General features: G+C 40.3%; 1 protein-coding gene across 1 annotated transcript in view; it reads right to left on the bottom strand.

Moving 5' to 3' along the window:
- The window catches only part of LOC126250762 (probable small nuclear ribonucleoprotein Sm D2), a 67,660-nt gene extending 50,003 nt beyond the window's left edge, over nt 1-17,657 (bottom strand). Inside the window, exon 1 of the mRNA XM_049951586.1 lies at nt 17,503-17,657. Within this exon, the coding sequence (XP_049807543.1) occupies nt 17,503-17,507 (5 nt within the window). The 5' untranslated portion in view covers nt 17,508-17,657. The remainder of the gene's footprint in view (nt 1-17,502) is intronic.
- Between the last annotated feature and the right edge of the window lie 4,152 nt (nt 17,658-21,809).

Below are 21,809 nucleotides of genomic sequence, written 5' to 3'. Positions count from 1 at the left end.
GATAAGGGTATCGCCCGAGCCGCCTCCGCTCATTTCCGGTGGACGAAAGCAGGGTGATAGTGGGAAGAGCTCAAAACTTCTGCAAAATGGTGGCCCAAGGTGTGGGAGATAGCAATAGGGTCCACGATAACATCATCTGCTGTGAGGCCAGAAATGTGGAATGGAGCCATCCAAGGTTGATCCACGTGATAGAGGAAGGTGTGGAACTGTTAAAAGAACTAGTGAATGAAATCCAGCTAGCTTGTTTGCTATCCTGCTGAACGCAGCAACACTTTGCCAATGTAGGATGCCTGTTAAAAACGCGGAGAGCACGACTCCGTGTGCGAATTGGATCGCAGCATGCCTCAGTCCACCAAGGGACAGGGACACAACATAGTAAAGGGAAACATGAGAAATGGAAGGTTCTGCAGCAGTCAGGATAATGTTGGTGATATAGTCCACCTGAACATCACAACTGGGGAAATCGTGTTCTTCAGAGGTCACCAGAGAGGAGGAGTGAAGTTGCCAGTCAGCCTTAGTAAGCTGCCATTTGGGCGTGCACGCAGATGGGGGTAGGAGTCAGCAAATGGACAGCACACAGGAAATGGCCGCTCGAGTAGGTGTCAGAAAGAACGGACCACCCAAGATGATGGGCAAGCTGGGCAGTGCAAAAGGATAGATCCAAATGGGAATAGGTGTGCAAGGGGTCGGAAAAGAAAGTTGGTTAAGATGGTCAGCCAAGAGGGCACTTCTCTGACAGGTCCTGGGAGAACCCCACAGGGGATGATGCGCAATAAAATCACCGAGTAGCAGAAATGGGGGAGGTAGCTGCCCAATAAGCTGAAGGAAGTCTACCCTGGTGACATCAAACAACAGAGGGACATAAATGGTACAGAGGGAAAAAGTCAGGCGGGGAAGGAAAAGGGGAACTGCAACAGCTTGAAGACAGGTAGTCAGAGATGGGTTGACTATGGATGCCACCCCGTATGAGCAGCATGACACCCACACGAGATGGAATGCTGACCTCAGGGTGAAGGTCAAAACAAATCAGGAAGTAATGTGAAAGCTCGAAGCGGTTGTGAGGGTGCAATTTCATTTCCTGAAGCAGAGTATAAAGGGATGCTGTGATGCTAAAAGCAGTCATAAATCCTCTTTGTGGGACCGAAGGCCACGAACGTTCCATTGGAGGACAATCATGATGAGGAAGAGATGTAGGAGCGTCAACTCGGTGGCTGCTGAGTGGCGGCCGATGTAGAGTCACTACTACAGGGCACAGAAGCAGGAGGATCCTGCTCCATGGGATCCACAGAATCATCAGTGTGCTTGCGCAGTCAGTCTGTGGAGCCCAACGCTGAAAAACAGTTGGTGGTGCGCACCGGCGATACAAAGGCCGGCCGGGCTAGCGTACCACGTGGTGACCCCGCCGAAGAGGATCTTCAAGTTGGCGAAGGAGAAGGCCATTTGCCTTTGGTGGACTTCAAGCCCTTCCGGTTAGAGGAAGACTTGGGTGATGTTTGGCTGGAGGGATGGAGGAAGTCTTAACGGGAGTACTCCTGTCCTTTCTGGGCTACCGGTTGTGTAGCTGGTGGCTGCGCCCTTTGAGGCGAGAGTTGGACAGGGGAATGGTGATGCTACCTTGACACTGGGTGATTTCACAACCTCAGAGCTGAATTTTAGGTCGCATGGCTGCATTGCCATGTCCTTAATGGAGCAAGGGGTAATTATAGGTACCAGGAGAACACAGGGTTTGCGACTAGCCAGTAATTTGTGAGCAACTGGGTAAGGCACTTTTCCTTTACCTGGATCTCTTGAATAGCCCACTCATCAAGATACAAGGGACAATCCCAAGAGGCGGCGGCATGGCCGCCATTGCAGTTGATACAGTGGGGAGGAGGAGGTGGGCTATCGCCCTTGTGTGCATCCCTATCACAAGTGATACATTTGGCGGGGTGTCGACAAGACATTCTAGTATGTTTGAAATGACGACACTGGTAGCAGTGCATCGGGTTTGGAATGAACAGCCGGACTGTGATAATTTCATAGCCTGCTTTGCATTTGGACGGAAACACCACTCTATCGAAGGTGAGAAAGAGTGCGGGTGGACACTAGGGAGGAATCAACCTTTTTCATTACACAATGGACGACAATGACACCCTGATTAGAGAGGTAAAATTGGATTTCGGCCTTGATTAAACCGTCAAGCAGCCTGGTGTAAATTACACCACAGGAAGAATTCAAAGTTCTATGGGCCTCGACACGAACAGGGTAACCAAGGAGAAGCGAGGCAGCAAGCGCTTGCTGTGCTTGAGCATCACAAGCAGTCTCCAAAAAGCAAAGTGCCATTCCATAAACAAGAGCAGCATTTCACAGGGCCAGCAACTGCATCAACACCTTTCTGAACAATAAACAGATTTACTGTGGCGAAGGACTGACCGTCATCAGTATGTGAGACCACAAGGAACCGTGGTGCAGCGGGAAGGGTCTTTGAAGCATTAACTTCCCCTGAAACTCAACTTCTGGATCCTTCAATTTACCCAGCTCCCTCTCCTTATGTCCTAACTTTTTACAGCTTCTTTAGTTTTAATCGACAGGTCATCACCAAAAAATCTGAATCTGAATCCACATCTGCATCTTGACCTGTCTTATCAGACCAATCATCATGTTGAGTGCCACAGCTGATTGACACTTAATATTAATGAAACCACCACTGTTGTATTAACATTTACTGTTAACAATATATGACAGAAACCATCCACTTTGGTTATTTTATCCCTATTACACGTCCAATGACATTACATCTTATGTAACAAATTTGTTCACAGGGTATGAGTGTTCTGCGAGGTCATAATAATTACATTCCACATAACTACTTTACAACAGTTTTGTATACGCACTCATCTGTTCTTTTGCTGATATGCATTATTGTTTTGTAAATGTTGTATCTAATTTTTGAAATTTTTAAGTAACTTTTTACAAGTCTTTTCTATATTTCAGATTTTGTCTTTACTTGCAACAATTATGATTCTACAATGAGTGTACTGCACTCGACAGAGGCCATTCAGTTTGTTCACCTCACTCGGGGAGCAGTTCTGTCTGGACAGTTTAGTGTACATGGCACGTCATGTCACATGCATTTACTGCTGAACATGCTTCTGCTAGGCAGTTGGCAAAATGTTTATGTGACTGCCATTTCCAGATTTTGTTTCTAATGTTATGTCTACCAATGATACCTTCTGTAACACACTGGTAAACCTTATTTATTACAGACTGTTGGTAAAGTGAGCTGCCTATTTTATTCGTTAAGATGGTATAGCTTTTAGCCGTAATTCCTCATTTTGTTTAACTGCAGGCAACATCCTGATATTCTATAAGAAAGAAAGTGGTTGTAACAAAAATGTTTATTAATAAAGTTTTTGTCTCATCAATCATTAACATTGGTTGAAAATCTGGTTTCAAAATCTTAGTGTTACTTAAGCATTTTCAATCCTCCCAGTGTTCACACATTCAATTCCATGCAAACAACTTTCTTTCATGAGGTCCATCCATGTGAAATCAACCACTGGTCTGGTTCTTGACATCTCAGTTTTTGATATTCTTTTGTACATTTATAGTAGTAGTTTGCATGATAAATTGCAAAATAAAATTTGTTTGGACCTTTCATTTTTGACAATTAAAATAGTTCAAAGAAGTTTTAACAATAACTTTTCTACAGCAGAAGATACCTTCTCAAAAATAACAACTTGTTTTTTAAAAATAATACTTTATTATTTTATTTCTAGATGCAGTTCAATTTCATAATACACTCCTGGAAATGGAAAAAAGAACACATTGACACCGGTGTGTCAGACCCACCATACTTGCTCCGGACACTGCGAGAGGGCTGTACAAGCAATGATCACGCGCACGGCACAGCGGACACACCAGGAACCGCGGTGTTGGCCGTCGAATGGCGCTAGCTGCGCAGCATTTGTGCACCGCCGTCGTCAGTGTCAGCCAGTTTGCCGTAGCATACGGAGCTCCATCGCAGTCTTTAACACTGGTAGCATGCCGCGACAGCGTGGACGTGAACCGTATGTGCAGTTGACGGACTTTGAGCGAGGGCGTATAGTGGGCATGCGGGAGGCCGGGTGGACGTACCGCCGAATTGCTCAACACGTGGGGCGTGAGGTCTCCACAGTACATCGATGTTGTCGCCAGTGGTCGGCGGAAGGTGCACGTGCCCGTCGACCTGGGACCGGACCGCAGCGACGCACGGATGCACGCCAAGACCGTAGGATCCTACGCAGTGCCGTAGGGGACCGCACCACCACTTCCCAGCAAATTAGGGACACTGTTGCTCCTGGGGTATCGGCGAGGACCATTCGCAACCGTCTCCATGAAGCTGGGCTACGGTCCCGCACACCGTTAGGCCGTCTTCCGCTCACGCCCCAACATCGTGCAGCCCGCCTCCAGTGGTGTCGCGACAGGCGTGAATGGAGGGACGAATGGAGACATGTCGTCTTCAGCGATGAGAGTCGGTTCTGCCTTGGTGCCAATGATGGTCGTATGCGTGTTTGGCGCCGTGCAGGTGAGCACCACAATCAGGACTGCATACGACCGAGGCACACAGGGCCAACACCCGGCATCATGGTGTGGGGAGCTATCTCCTACACTGGCCGTACACCACTGGTGATCGTCGAGGGGACACTGAATAGTGCACGGTACATCCAAACCATCATCGAACCCATCGTTCTACCATTCCTAGACCGGCAAGGGAACTTGCTGTTCCAACAGGACAATGCACGTCCGCATGTATCCTGTGCCACCCCGTGCTCCAGAAGGTGTAAGTCAACTACCCTGGCCAGCAAGATCTCCGGATCTGTCCCCCATTGAGCATGTTTGGGACTGGATGAAGCGTCGTCTCACGCGGTCTGCACGTCCAGCACGAACGCTGGTCCAACTGAGGCGCCAGGTGGAAATGGCATGGCAAGCCGTTCCACAGGACTACATCCAGCATCTCCACGATCGTCTCCATGGGAGAATAGCAGCCTGCATTGCTGCGAAAGGTGGATATACACTGTACTAGTGCCGACACTGTGCATGCTCTGTTGCCTGTGTCTATGTGCCTGTGGTTCTGTCAGTGTGATCATGTGATGTATCTGACCCCAGGAATGTGCCAATAAAGTTTCCCCTTCCTGGGACAATGAATTCACGGTGTTCTTATTTCAATTTCCAGGAGTGTAGTACAACTGCTCAGAAAATGTAAATTACAGCTTGTACATTGACTGCCATGATCACCTGCCATTTTTCACATTAACTGTTCAGATGCTGCAGAATTTCCAGTGAAATTTTGAAGCAAATCACAGCAGTTTTTCTCTGTGTACTCTTAACAATCCTTTGTCACGCATATGACACAAAACAGTATTTTATTTATATTGCAGATAACAACTGTTCTATATAGTATGAATTTTGTGCCTCAAATTGTAATGCCTGTGTGACAATACTTTACTGTATTACGTTCACATTTCTGATACAGTGTTACACAACATTTCTGTTACAGTGTTACACAACATGTAAATTCAACAATCTGTCCTTATTTGCTATCTAGGTGTCTAAACTATTTCTCGGTTTAAGAATGTCATCTGTTGAGAGATCATGTGTGAATAAAGAAAAACTTAAACAGGATCCAGGGAAGAACGCATGAGATCAGATATGCACAAAAGATTTAAATTACGTAGAATGAAAGAAAAACAAGCCCCTCAAACTGATAGAAAGAATTTTAAATTCAAGTGTGAGCAGCACTTGATAAGACAAGTGCACAGCACAGAGAAAAGCTAAAATTATTAGGCAAGACAAAACATCTCCAGAAAAGGGTTCTTATAGCAGTAGCACGTCACTGGAAAGCAGTTGCTAAAGTAAGAGAGGTTTGTCAAATAGCCCAAGGAGAGGTAAAACAATGGCAGCAAAATTGTTTGTTACCAGAACTAGCATGAAAGCTGACTGTAGCTTATAAATTCAAACTTGGAGTCAAAAGTCTGAATTAATCAACAAAAGCCAAGGTGACACAGTTTTATCATCTTGACACTGGCAGGACAGAACCAGGTAAAAATGAAAAAGCTACTATAAAGAATTCCCAAACTGGGAGGGTGTAGAAATGCACAAAATGATGACTATAGCTGAAGCCTACAAACAGATTGTGAAGGGATATCCTGACTGTTTTATTAAAAAATCTGTTTCAACTTCACCTATTATTCCTATTTCTTTTATCCTCCATAATATACGTGTATGTAGGAACCATGCTAATGCACAGTTTATGGTGGAAAATATAGGAAAAGAAACAGTATTCCCACTCAAGACACAAGAATTCTCCTTTTAAATGACTCTGAAAACTTACATGTTGTTTATGTAGAATTATAAAATTGTTTTCATCTTCATTTCAACGGTAAACTCCCTTTCATTTCTCCTATTTCATTCTAATGTATTATGCCTTACGTGTCATACAAACAAAAGTCACACACACACATCACACAGACAACATTTTCAAAGAAAGAAAAAATAAATGTGACATAAATGTCTGTGAGAAATTTCTACTGTGTTGTCTTAATAGTGAATATTTAATTTATAATATAACAATGTTTCACTGAAATTGACAACACAAGAGAAATGAGTTTCAATAAAATCTCTACCACTGTAAATCTGTATGTGCTTTTATTTCTTTGTTTTCTGGTATTTGTCTGTGTCTTTCTTGTTCTGTGTCACCACACAGGCAACAAAAATTTCTGTTTGTTTACATTAACTGTATTTATCTTCAATGGTTCAAACTTATTGCCTTACTTACAATGCATACTACTACAATGAAGGAATGAAAAGTTTTAGCACATAAGTAGTGCCACCCATGATGATTTTTTCACAAGGTATTTGTTGTCACAATGTGATGCATGAAACCATGGAATGACCCACTTATTAATTTTTCGAACTTACAAAACTGTGCATTTTTTATTGTTCTGAAACCTGAAGACCACCATCTCAAAAATTATTTCACTTACAGACCTGGAATTTATACTATTTTATTAAGTTTCTTACTATTTCATAACCCTGCTTCTTTTTAAATTTTGAAACTTTCAGAACAGTAACTTTTTTTCTTGGGGGGGGGGGGGGGGGGGAGGAGAGAGGTGTTAGGATGTATACTAAGTTGTAATGCAAACTTTAAATGACAAAAACCAAATAAAGCTATAAAAATCATATAGTGCTCGCTTCAAAGTACCCCACGAACATGTATCTGCCTTAGTTGATCAGCACCAGCAACCCATGGTACAAAGACATCCCATTTATATTAAATACAACAACCATTTCCTAGATTGTCTTAAATTCTCTCCCACCACACACCTTGGTTGTCACCACTGATGCCACCGACTTCTATACTAACATCTCCCCTGTACATGGTCTGTCCGTCTGCTGCTGATGAACATTTCCTCAGTAGTCAGATCCTGCCTGATTCCAAACTTATGACATCCTCCCTGCTCACCTTAATTGACTTAATACTTTCAACCAGCTACTTCACCTTTAAGGGGCTAACATACAAACAGATGGACTCAGGATGAGGCTGACCTGTTAAAATTCCTAGAATCTCTAAATACCTTCTCCCAATTAAATTTCACATGGTCCTATTCTGAATCTCATGCCACTTTCCTTGATGTTGATCTCTTGCTCACTGAAGACCGGCCACACACTTCTGTTTACATTAAACCTACTGACAAGCAACAGTAATTACATTTTGACAGTTGCCATCCTTTCCATGTCAAATGTTCCCTACCTTGGTATTTGAGGCAAACATATTTGTTCGGATACATACTCTTCACAGCCATACCCCACTATTCTCACCTCAGCATTCACTGCACATAATTACCCCACAAGCCTCACTTCAAGGCAGATTTTCTGGGCCATTATATCCAATCCTGACACTGCTGATAAAAAAACACTCTTTGGAGCACATCATTTGTCACTTAGTATTAGCCATGTCTTGGATGTATTAATGAGCTACTTCCAACAAGGCTTTGACTTCTTAAAATCATGCCCTGAAATGAGATCCACTCTGTCAGACTGCCTACCACACCTAGAGTAGCTTTTCATCACCCTCCCAATCTTCGCAGCATCCCTTTCAGACCCTATGCTCCTTCTGCACCCAACTCCCTAGCCTATGGCTCCTACTCTTGTGACCATCCCCACCACAAGACTTGCCCCATGTACCCTCATACCACTACCTATATCAGCCCTGTAACTGGCAGAACATATTGTCAAAGGGAGAGCCACCTGTGAAATGTCACATCATGTACCAGCTGTTATGTATACAATGTTTGGCATTTTACATCTGCATGACTACTACCAAGTTATGAGTTAGGATGAATGGGCATGGGTGTATACCAGCATCACACAGTTCCTGTTACAGAACATGCTCTACAACATGACAGCCGTGACCTCGGTATCTGTTTCACCACACGAGCTATCTAGATTCTTCCCCAGACACCAAATTCTCAGAACTCCACAGGTGAACTAGTGCTAAAACATGTCCTTGGTTCTCGCCACCCACCTGCCTCTAATTTACATTAATTTCTTCCATCTCAACATTTCCTCACAGCAACTACTCCTTTCTTCACTCCATTTAGTTTTTTACATCTTTCATTTTCTGACTTGTCTGTATTTCACTGGCCCCCTCCCGCGTCTGTTACAACATACGACGCACTTAGCTTTTCACTCCTAGTAACTCATGCACTATGTTTCAGCAGTAATCTCCGCCTTGCATATTATCCTCTCTTCCACCTGTAAGCTCTCAGGTTTTCAAACCTTATCCGGAGCAATTGCCAACAATCAGTCTTTCCTTCTCATCCTGTCTGTAAGACTCCCCTGAACTATGGTTCTGGGTGACTTTTCCGAACTCTACTGCATTTCCTAAAACCTCTCCAGTTTCTTTCCCTTCATCTTTAACCCTTCTACTGGAAGAAAGAGCAACTGGCTCTGAAAGCTTGCATAAGTAAAATCTTTTTTATGTTTCTGTTGTCCTGTCACCACTTGGTGAGCAGATTTTCTATCTATCCACTAAACCCCCCCCCCCCCAACACACACACACACACACACACACACACACACACACACACACACACACAATGAAATATGCATGCTATTCCTTACATTATGTTAACTGTTGTAAGGCATGGTTTAGCATAATGTTAGAAGTGTGCTATTTAGTACTAAGAATTTCATTTTAACTATAGTTTTATGAACCAGCTTGCAAATTCATTTCCATATGTTCTTTTTGGAATTTCACTATGAACTCTGGCACACACATCAATAAATAATCTATGACCAACACAATCTTCAATACAAAACATTCCAGTTTTGAAATTATCAGAATTAAAAAAAGTTTGGTTGAGGGAAATTTAGCACATTTATGAATTTCTTCAACTAGCACACATTTTCAAAGGTTATAAACTGAATAAAACAGTATAAATGTCAGGTCTGATCAAATACGGCCATTTTAAGATTTAAAAATGCCAGCAAAACTGCAAAATTTTGGAAACTTTAAAAATTAATCACTTAAAAATGGTAAGCTCAAACAATCTAATTTTGGATATCATATTTTGACAGGTAGAATAAAATGCCTATAAATTACAAAATTGTAAACCATTAAGGCTTTCTTTTTTACTGGCAGCTTTCACATGGAATCACTCTATGATTCTCAAACCGAGTATTGGCGATGATTAAATTACGCTCACGCAAAATTCTATCAGGTGGCTTCCTCTTCATTCCTTTCCTCCCATCCGAATTTTCTTACTAAAAAAACCACCACTTCCTTTTCTAACTACTGAATTCCAGTCACCTATCACAAACTCTTGTCTTCCTTAACCATCTGAACAACATCCTTTATTTCGTGGAACAGTAAAATCTCTCAATTTGTTGAGCATGCCAACATATATACTTGCACTACAGGGCAATTTCATCTCAAATGATACAGGTCAAGAGTGAATGTCTCACATCACTATTCCAAAGTTTGCTGGAAATAAATAAATAAATATATATGTTTAAGTGCTACATAATATCTCTCTAGAACTACAATATTTTGAGTTTCTGATGATTTGCTAAAACACTAAAGACCTCTATAAATGAGAGTATTTGTGAGAATGTTGTAACAAAAGGGAAAATTGAAAAGTTTTAATAAAGAAACCAAAAGTGATAAAGATCTGAATTTATTTTCAATAAATACTTTTGTTCCCAATACTATGAGACGATTAATACAGACACTTCTTAGCCTATATATTTAATATAATAGAGGGAAACATTCCACGTGGGAAAAATATATCTAAAAACACAGATGATGTGACTTACCGAACGAAAGTGCTGGCCGGTCGATAGACACACAAACAAACACAAACATACACACAAAATTCAAGCTTTCGCAACAAACTGTTGCCTCATCAGGAAAGAGGGAAGAAGAGGGAAAGACGAAAGGATGTGGGATTTAAGGGAGAAGGTAAGGAGTCATTCCAATCCCGGGAGCGGAAAGACTTACCTTAGGGGGAAAAAAGGACGCGTATACACTCGCACACACACACATATCCATCCACACATATTCAGACACAAGCAGACATATTTAAAGACAGAGTTTGGACAGAGATGTCAGTCGAGGCGGAAGTGCAGAGGCAAAGATGTTGTTGAATGACAGGTGAGGTATGAGTGGCGGCAACTTGAAATTAGCGGAGATTGAGGCCTGGTGGGTAACGGGAAGAGAGGATATATTGAAGAGCAAGTTCCCATCTCCGGAGTTCGGATAGGTTGGTGTTGGTGGGAAGTATCCAGATAACCCGGAAGGTGTAACACTGTGCCAAGATGTGCTGGCCGTGCACTAAAGCCTGTTTAGCCACAGGGTGATCTGTGGTTAAACATACCTCACCTGTCATTCAACAACATCTTTGCCTCTGCACTTCCGCCTCGACTAACATCTCTGCCCAAACTCTTTGTCTTTAAATACGTCTGCTTGTGTCTGTATATGTATGTGTGTGTGTGTGTGTGTGTGTGTGTGTGTGTGTGTGTGTGTGTGCGCGCGCGCGCGCGTGTATACCTGTCCTTTTTACCCCCTAAGGTAAGTCTTTCCGCTCCCGGGATTGGAATGACTCCTTACCCTCTCCCTTAAAACCCACATCCTTTCGTCTTTCCCTCTCCTTCCCTCTTTCCTGATGAGGCAACAGTTTGAATAGTCACAGGATGTGAACAGTCTTCAGAAATGATAAAGTTGAAGGATTGCAAATTGTCAGCTATGACATTAATGCATGAAATTCTTACACTGACAAAATATTTGTACATAAAGATGAAAGAACCTGAAATTTTTTGGTTATTTAGAAATTATTTTCTCCAAATCCCCAACCTAAAGGTTTTAAAAATTTCACAGTACATCAGTTGGTCATCGTACTTGGGGAATGTACAATCACAGTGGGCAATACTTGCCTGTACAAAATATGAGAAATTTGTAGGTACACCTAGCTGTACTCTCAAGCTCAAAAAATCATGGACACGAACTTACCATGGATTTTAAGTAAATGTCATGCAAAAGTAATATTTCTGAATCAAAATAAATGCTTTACAACATTATAAGTGATTGGGAAAAAGATTCAAAATTTTGTTCAAAAATGAGATATAGAATATTTATATCCATCTCTCTTTTTTAACATTATTCACAAATTATTATTGTCTTCTGTCATGATTTTACTTCATGACTTTCTATGAATTAAAATTACCTGCGATGTAACCGTCAACACTAAATTGTTTAAAAGAGTTCATTTGTTTTTTCATCTTCTTCTCATTGAACTTGTATAGCCGAGCTGAATTTGCACACAGACAAAAACAATCCAACAACAGCAATACTTGGGAAATGGGAATTGCACAATGATCTTTTGATGATGGCCATTTGGAAGTATTAGCAGGACTTGGGGTGTCAAAGGAGACAGTTATATCTTGCAGATCTGTCCCATCTACCACTGATTGTCGTACACACATGAAATGAAGTGGCTCATTATAAAATCTTATAATGTATACTGTGGTCTCAGCATTTCACACAAAGTAATAGGCTGCACTCTATGGAGAACCGTTCTTCCAATGTATGTGCCACTACGGGATGCAACCTAGTTGTGACTTGATTGAATTCTTACCACAGGGTTCATAGCAGACCACTCTTCTCTCTTTTTCAAATGGAATTCCCTTAATATACTTACTTAGGATTAAGTTTTACATTTGTTACTAATGTTGATAAGGTGTGTACAAATCCAGTAGCATCAACAGCTTCGTGCTGGAGATTAAATCCTGTTGCAAGATGTTTACATAGATCTCCTTACCCCATCACATTCACTTTTTCCAAGACCTGTTGCTGAAAATTTGAATTTTTTGTCACAATTCCTGTACTACAGTGTTGACCAAGCTCATAAAGCTGAAAGCGGTTTTTAAAATGAGATACTGCAATATCTGTCACATACACACGTTTAAAAATGCATGGCCTCTAGCTATGGCCTGTGTCTGAATCTTCTGCATACGATGGTGAGCTATTCCTTTCATAACTTAGTGCCTAACCTCTGTAACAAACTTTTCTGGCTCTACTGTCTACTTCACCAATGCTCCACCCTCCGACAATGTCTAGGTTATGTCATTGTCAGTATCCTGAAGGTGTAATGCTTCAACAGTCCACTTCAGCACCAGGGCACATTGCACACTATTGCAACCAACATTTATCTTGTGGCTCTTGACACGTACACAAAAGCCTCAGGTCCATCTCTGTGTACTACTTTCGGCGAAACAAATAAGTTTCAAGTTAGTGCAGTAAATACATGTACGTATTTCCTTCACTTGTTGGCATTTTACCCATTTTTGTTGTAAGGAGTAGCATTTCGTGAGGCCAATTTTTAGATTCAACTTCTCCTTTTTTATTAGGAGATATGTTTCTCTTATTGATCTTATCATATATCTTTTACCTTTTAAACTTGTTCACCATTTTCACTAACAGACAACATCAGCCTGGTTAGGACTTGACCTGCTGCAATCTTTGTCATCACTTATGCAATATTCCAGAGCAACAGTACGCTTATGATCTTGCAACAGATACCCACATTCTTTATTTGACAAGCTTTTCAAATCAAATATTGTGAGGATGTGGGTATGTGTTTTTGTATCTGCTGCTTAGAGTAGCTACCTGGGATCAGTGTCAGTAATTGTACCTTCTCAGTATGGGTGGTGGCTGCTGAGAGCAGTAGTTTGGTTTTGAAACTGCACATCATATTTCGTGCACATTTCACTATCTTCAGGTTCTGCACCAACTACATCAACATTACACGCTTCACAAAATTTTGAAAATTTTTCTTGGGTAAAACGTGTTTCAATTTCTTCCACTTTTCTTTTTACATACTGTTTTCCTCTTCTGCTTCTTACCTCTCCTGGCCATTTGGGGGGGGGGATATAGTAGAGGCAACAGCAGAAATGCTAACATTCAATTCATCAACAACAACTTCACACCCAGAAATACAAAAGTCTGGCACGGTCTTCTTCAGTTTCACATTCAGGTGATTGAGTGTTCTGGTGGGTTGCCACTAAATTTCTTCTTGTAGTGAGTGTAGCAATTCCTGCACAATGGACGCAATGCTAATACCATTACTTGGGGGACCAAGATATTTCTGCAACATCCCTGAGAGATTTCGAACAACTACCACCTTCTTGTTTCTATTTTCATAGTCCACACACACCTCGCTCTTTCACTACTTTATTTTCTCACTGGCACTGCGTCCAACAAAAAGTTCAAACCAAACACAAAACTCTATGCAGAATGGTTTACGTGCAAGTTCTTACTCGTTTGTTATAAACAGAAGAGCACTGAAAACAGTGTCGCCAACATGCATATTTTACACCAGAAAATCAGTGATGTGAAATATGCTGACTCTGGAAATTTTTTTAACACTTTACACAGAAAAATATTGCCCTCTGTGTTTGCACAGACTACCAACATATGAACCAAACAATATTTTCTGTAATTCTCGAAAATTTTAGGATGGGGTTTCGAAGTAAATAATTCATAAAAGCCTTTAAAAAGGCAATTTTTTACAGTTTTAATAACAAACATTTACGTGATACAGATAGCTGAAGTAGAGAATATACTGTTTATAATTGCATCAGTAGTATCTGGTAACATGACCAAAGATTGTTGTTTTGCGACTTTCCAAATAAGGAAAAAAAAAATTAAGTGGAAAAATTAACTATTTCCGCCTTAAATTTTACTCATACAATGAAGGCTTTCACGACTGGATGGTACTGTTGCTGATAACTCTTCCGGGTTATATGGCCGTGGTCCATGCAATTATTCTATTCCTAACGTTTCGTCCAATACTACGTTGGACATCTTCAGAGGTATGGCTGGTCCTGCTCAGTCCTGCCGACTGACGAGTCGGGTGTCGGAGAGCAGCCTAAATACCGAGGAAAGTGGGTGTGGTCTAGCTTGCACATAGTAGCAGAGAGAAAACTAGTCAAAGATAAAATGTAACTATCAATAACAGTCCGTCATAGATAAAAATCACTTATCGATTCTGTAATGCCACTGTCCATATCTCGCTTAATTTCAAGGCCTCTTTTTTCTATGGACCATGGCCATATAACCCGGAAGAATTAACAACCGTCTTAAATTTGTAAGATAAAGGAACCCCATCAGTGTGCGTGTGTCAATCAATGCACCGAGAGGGAGATTTAACACAAAACATCTACCATGTCTCCAGTACTTTTGGTTTATTAGTCATATTATTTTGCTCTTCACTGTTTTGAGAGTTATTTACAAAATATAAATTTTTCAAAGGGCCTTATCATTTACAGAAATTAAGATAAATGGAAAATACATTATTTGTTAACACTTATGCTATAGAGGTGCAGTATACATTTTTTTAGAGAAATCCATGACCATGAGTTGACATGACCTGTATGATTTGAGATGAAATCACCCTACTGCTATGAAAATGATCTCACTGCACTGTACACAGTATCTTATCCACATTCTTATTTTCTTATTCACTATTACAACCACTACAGCATTATCCTCCTCTGATTTTCTGTTGATAACCCCATAATGATCTGACAAGAAGACCTTCCTGAGATTGCTCTTTGCTAGTTTCCACTGCGACTTCAACCTATTTATTTCTGTTTTAAATTCTCTAACCGATTAAGGGGTATACCATTCCATACACCAACCTGTAGACTGTCAATTTCATTTTCACTGATGACATCCTCAGCATCCCCACCCGTAGATCCAAATATGGGACTATTTTACACAAGAAGACGCCATTATCATTATGCCATACAGTAGAGCTGTATGTCCTTGGAGAGGGGAAAGGATGATAATGGCTGGAGTTTCACCTTCCTTTCAGCCATTCCCAGTAACAGCACAGAAAACCAGGTAAGTCAATTATCCACACTGTTGCCCCTGCAACTCATGAAAAGGTTGCTGCCCTCTCCAGAAACAATGGGTTAGTCTGACCTCTCCGCAGTTTTCCTCTCAACTGCAGTTGCATGAACAGTATTGTCACCATTATTATAGAGGTGCACAAACCACCTCCCCTTGGTAAAGCTGTTAGTTCAAGGAGAAGGGGAGGAGACAACATCGTCCATATGAAAGAAAGGAAAAAAAAAAAAAAAAAAAAATCCTTGGTGAACTTAACTGGGAATTCTTCCTAGGCAAAGTTCTCAGAAGATCCTGGTGGGTTAATTAAGAGAATCTGTCTGCAAAGAAGAATATGCAACCATTATGCTGCCTCCATGGCATATGTCACATTAGGAACCTGTAAAGGGACATTTTTCCTCGCCCCTATTAGGCAATTGATAATATCTGTAACAATGTACACACTGATGCTGCCATGTACTTGACAATAACTAGCTTATATATAGATATTACGAGTTTAAGGAGTATTGGAGATAACAGCCGTATTTTCTCTATTGAGTTACAATGATCACAGGCCTTCATACTGTCAACTTTTAAAACCCACAAATTCGTATTCAATCCCAGGCGAGGTAGTTCTCAACATCTGTTATTGATGTGCAGACAATCAGGAGAACTACATAAACCATGCTTCCATTAATCAGACAACACAAGTGTGTAAATGCTGATACACTGTGATTCATTATTCATGGTGCTACACTGTTTTACAGGAGGACCCTCTAAATTTTATTTTTTTCTGGAGAGAAGATGAGATAGATAATAATGCTCACTTTTATGATGTTAACATCACATTTTCACTTAAACCTGTCATAGATTTGATCGACCAAAAATATTAACAAAGACAAATACAGAAGAGTTAAAACATGCTGTAATGATATGCAGTTCACAAAAGCATACCAGGGACTATCTAATTCTAGCACAATGCAAATAACATCATAGCAGCTGTAACAAAACTAGGATGACCTAATCATCCTATTCGCCCTAGCCCATAATTTAAAGACACAGAGTAACAAGAGATCTGTATCATAAGTGATGGTTCCTATTCGTACAGTGTTTGGGGGTTTTCTGCTTTTCCACACACCCCTCCAACCTTTGGTTAAGTCAGATTCTCATTAACTTTTTTGTCTGTTCCAAGTACACAGTCATGGACAACTTCACACTTCGAACGATAGCTGAAGTAGGGGTACTTACAAACACCTGCCCAAAACCAACTGTTAAAAATTAGCCTTCGACGGAGAGAGACTAAAAATGATTAGTACTGAATAAAGCGTTAGTGAGTGATATTGGCCCCCAACTGCCTTGAAATTTTGGTTATGTTGAAAGACTGACCTAGGTGTAGGATAGGTTTAAAAATGATAATTTGGTTGCGTTGGCGAAGTTAACGAATGTGAATGCCAATAAAGGTCAATAACTGATGCAAAATTACGAAAAACGCAAATTGGGCCACAACCTTACTAAGGCGCAAACGAATGAAAGAGCTACGTGCTAATGGAATTTTTTAATAACGGAACATTTGGCTTTTGGGTTGCAATAGCTCATTTCAAAAGCAAGAACAGGGCAGAGCTATGCTCCTACGTACTGTAAACAACAACAATAAATCTATAACACGCTAGCGTACAAGTCATCATTAAGTTATAAATTACGTCATCAAGTTATATACTACAACGAATATCAAGTTAATTGATTAACGAAATGTTATACTCGGCAGGGAGGGTTTCAATAAACAACTTTAGCCTATACTAGACATGTGGCTAAGACAAGTATGGTGATCGCTTATTTACGAGCGCACAAAAAAGTTCTGGGCAAAGTGGGACCCAAGTTCGTTTAGTTGTAACAAATACGCAAAACGACAAAATACTACGTTTCATTTTAGCAAGAATTCCTCTTTCAGACACAATATTTTCAATAACATATACACAATCACAAATAAATTCAATGCACCAACCGGATAACATGGTCCGAGAAAGAAACAAAAACCATAAGAATAAAACCCTGTTTCTACATGCAATGTTACAAAATATAAGACAAAACATACTTACGACATTTCTTATAATTACTATAGCACTTTCGTTCAAATACTAAAAGAACAGAACTATCGCTTCCTCAAAATCCAACAACAACGCCACTCTACCGCAATATCTCGAAATCAGAGTCGATATTCACTCTTTAATGATATTGATTTCAGCTCAAAGATGTATGAAGAATATGTAACCAACACTTCGACCATAAATATCTATGGTCGAAGAACCAACACCACATAGGTGGCATTGATGTAACCATGGACGAAAGAATTCTTACCTCCATGGATGTAACGCACGTCGCTGCAACTGTGGCAGAAACATTGATCATAGATTATTTATGGGAAGAAACGCTGCACAGGGACATGATCGTTAATAATTCATGGTTTAATATCAGCTGTTTCAGATATGTCAGCTAGGAAAATAGACTTCTAGAATGCGGAAAATCCAAGTCATAGAATAGTTCAGAACTAGTTATCTATTTTTTTTAAAATTATTATATCCATGGTGGCTGAACACCAACAAAGCAGTTTCAAGAATAAGGAGAAACTAAAACTTGACCCACTCATTTTTGAACCATTAATTTATTTTTCTATTATTAAATTATTGAGGCTAGTAGTAGATTTCTTCTTTGCTGAGACAGTCTATATAAAATATTTCAACATGCAGTATGGTACTTTAGAAATACAACACTCATTTTAAATCTTATCTCATTATTAGCTACGACTGTTAACAACATATACCGATACATGAAAGTTAGAATTACGAGATCGTCTAAGACACGTCACACGTCAGCAAGATATTCAGTTACGGCCACACGCTGTAATCGGTATGCCGATATGTCTGCTCACTTAGTATCTGCGCTGACGCAACTTAGATTGTGGTCCAGAAACTTGGAAAAATACGAGATGTGTGCAAATATGAAAGTTGGAGGTTTGAGCAAAACTGCTCAAATATGTGGGCGCTAAACCACATCTGAACAGAAATGTTGCGGTAATTCATCATTAAGAGAAAAGGTATTCATTGCACAAAAGTGTGCAAGCCAAATAATAGCCTGAGCCCACTCAATATCACCTTGCAGACATTTATTAAAGGAAATCAGGATATTGACAGTATTTTCGTAATACTTACATTCACTTATGAAATTTGTCATTAATAACCCATCCCAATTCAAAAATAACAGCAAAGTGCATAGCTACAACACTAGAAGAAAGGATGATATTCACTATTCTGGATTAAATCTAGCTTTGGCACTGAAAGGGGTGAATTATGCTGCCACAAAAATCTTTGGTCATTTGCCAAATAGTATTAAAAGTCTCACAGATAGCCAACCAAAGCTTGAAAAAGAATTTCCGAATGATAGCTCCTTCTACTCAATAAATGAATTTTTAGATATGAAGTAGCAGCTGCAAAAAAAATCTGTAATGAACACTTATGTCAAACTGACTCATTCCACATCATTACAAAATGTCGTAGATGTGGTCTATGGAAAAAGTATTAATTTAATGTACCTTGTGAACTGGAAATTGCTGCAAATATGATGCACTACATATGTTTGAGTTGCTTATTTGTTCAATCCAGTGTTTGTTGTATTGGCATGCACACTGAATTCTCAATTGGATAACTGTGTATACCCTGATCACTTGCAGAGACTGCCTTCTGGTTAACAGGCAACGGCCAACAGAATTGCCCACAACTCGCTGAACATTCACTCAGACACACGCCACGTGATTGGGAATACTCTAAATTACAAACTGACGTGTATCAACGCCTAAAATTAATGTTTTTGTAGATTTTGGATGACAACTGATCTATATCATTTATAAAGTTGATACTAAGAATATGTACCCTTACAGTTGGTGCCCATATATATGTGTAGATCAAGTTGTCAATCCATTCATTATTCAACATCAGCTAGTGTACTCAAAATGGATCTGATCTAATTAAGTAAAGTACTAACGAAGATAGAATTAATACAAACAACTAACTCCACTCTATCTTTTGCCAATCAAGCAGGAATTTTAATAACAGTGGTAAACAAGTTACTAATTGATAAATATATGTTTCTTAACATCAACTTTAACAAGGACCAGACTTTATAAAGCTTTCGATTAAAAAAGTTTGTGACACTATAGTCTGATTTAAAGTAGTTGTCACTTGACAGGCAACGTGCTGCAGGGCTCCCGCCACCAATAAACCAATGGCAGCCGGCGCTGTCGGCTGCCACTGCGTTGCCACTTCGCTCTGCCGAGCTGCCTGAGGCATTGTGCCAGCCAGTCCTCAGCGAGCCGTTGTAGACGTGCGGGTGAGAGATTTGAGTGACTTGTAGCTTCGCGTGTTTACGATGTCTGATGGGAGCAGTCGCAAGAGAGGGAGGCCGAGGCTGCACACTCCTCGGAAACCTCCAAAAAGTGGCGGACATGGCGTCGTTATACGCAGTCAGGCGCGTGAATACGTGTGTTCCTTAAGGGAGTATTTTGAGAGAGAGAGGGAGGCAGGAGGGCCTCTCGTTCCTTTGGATAAGGTGGTGGAGCGAACTGCAGCTGCTCTGCAAGTTAGCGAACGATCAGTAATAAGGATCTGCAAGGAGAAATTCACGAAAGAAGGCTCAAGTGAATCAACTAAATTGGAGACACCTGGGAAAAAGAGGCGACTGGAGAAGAGGGTCACAAAACTTGACTCTTTTCAGGAAGATGGCATTCGTCGTCAAATATACGCATTTTATTCGAGGAAGGAGTATCCAACACTCAAAAAACTACATGCTACCCTCACAGCGGCTGACCTGTTTCAGGGTAGTAAATCGTCTTTGTTACGAGTCGTGAAAATGTTAGGATTCCGCTATAAATCCATCTCTGGCAGAAAGTTACTAATGGAACGCCAAGATATTGCAGCCTGGCGATGCCGCTTTCTTAGAGAAATAGTGGGGACAAATTTTGATGATATCGTTTGGCTTGATGAAACGTGGGTGAATGCAGGACACAGTTTAAAAAAAGGCTGGACAGACGATACCATCAGCGGAAGTATGGCAGCTCCGATCGGCAGAGGAAAAAGGATAATTGTAGCACATGCCGGAAATTCAGAAGGTTTCATTCCAAATTGTCTGCTACTATTCAGTTCAAATAAGACCTCCGACTACCACGAAGAGATGAACCACAATACTTTTGTGAAATGGTTTGAAGACTGTGTGCTCCAGAACTTAACAAGAAACTCTGTCATTGTTATGGATAACGCTCCTTATCATTCAGTAATACAAGACAAAGCACCCACAAAGGCAACGAGGAAAAACGACATTGTTAGCTGGTTACAGAAACATAAGGTGCAGTTCGACAGTAATTTTACAAGGGCAGAATTATTAGAACTTGTATCGCAACACAAGCCAAAGAAACCGATTTACATTGTGGATGAAGTAGCAAAAAAATACGGGCATAAAGTGCTCAGATTGCCTCCTTACCATTGCCATTTCAACGCAATAGAGCTGATTTGGGCTCAGGTTAAGCGGCATATTGCTGAAGAAAATAAGAAATACACATTAACCGAAGTGGAACGCCTTTTGAAAGAGGCAGTTGAAATTGTGACATCGGAAGACTGGCAGAAGGTAGTGCATCACCTGAAAGGAGTGATACAGGACGCATGGAACAATGAAGGTATCTTACAACAAAGTGTCGAAGACTTGATTATATCTGTCAATACGAGCAGCGACACGGATAGTTCCACTGACTCTGACTCTGAATTAAGCGGTGTTTTCGCATTGTCTGATTAGTGTGTAGTGTACTTACTGCCATTAAATAGTGTGTTTGTGAATTTATTTCGATTAATTCTTATTCTTGTTGTGAGACTAAGAAATACTGTGTGGCCAGCTCTCGACATCTCCATACGGTAAGTTAGACTGAATTTTAATTTTATTTCATTTTGTATATACACGAAGATGTTATTCAATGTGTGTAATAGTTTTCGAGATTTGCAATCTAAAGAAGAAAACTTTTCCGGACGCGGAAATTTCTCACACTTCAATAGTTAATGTAACAACGGCCCTAATTAAAATTAAGAAAAGATATTTGATTTGCTTATAGATACCACTGAGACCGATACTGTACGTAAATTTCAAAATATTTACATAATATGTATAGGAGATAGAGATTTTAACGTCGTACTTGTTTCGGGTTCAGTACTGATAGCGTTGCTTAAAAATTCTGTTTTCAGAAATTTATATACAAGAAACGTGATGCACTACGAAAACTTTGAAGGGTTCTTTGCTGAGTGCATTATTTTGTTAATGAATGGAAAAAAATATTTTGCTGTGACACCAATAGTTTTTCAACAATGACGTG

Source organism: Schistocerca nitens, chromosome 1 (genome assembly GCF_023898315.1).
Source record: "Schistocerca nitens isolate TAMUIC-IGC-003100 chromosome 1, iqSchNite1.1, whole genome shotgun sequence".
NCBI classification, from domain to species: domain Eukaryota; kingdom Metazoa; phylum Arthropoda; class Insecta; order Orthoptera; family Acrididae; genus Schistocerca; species Schistocerca nitens.
The sequence above is the reverse complement of the archived record's forward strand: the minus strand, read 5'-3'. Positions and strand labels throughout refer to the sequence as shown.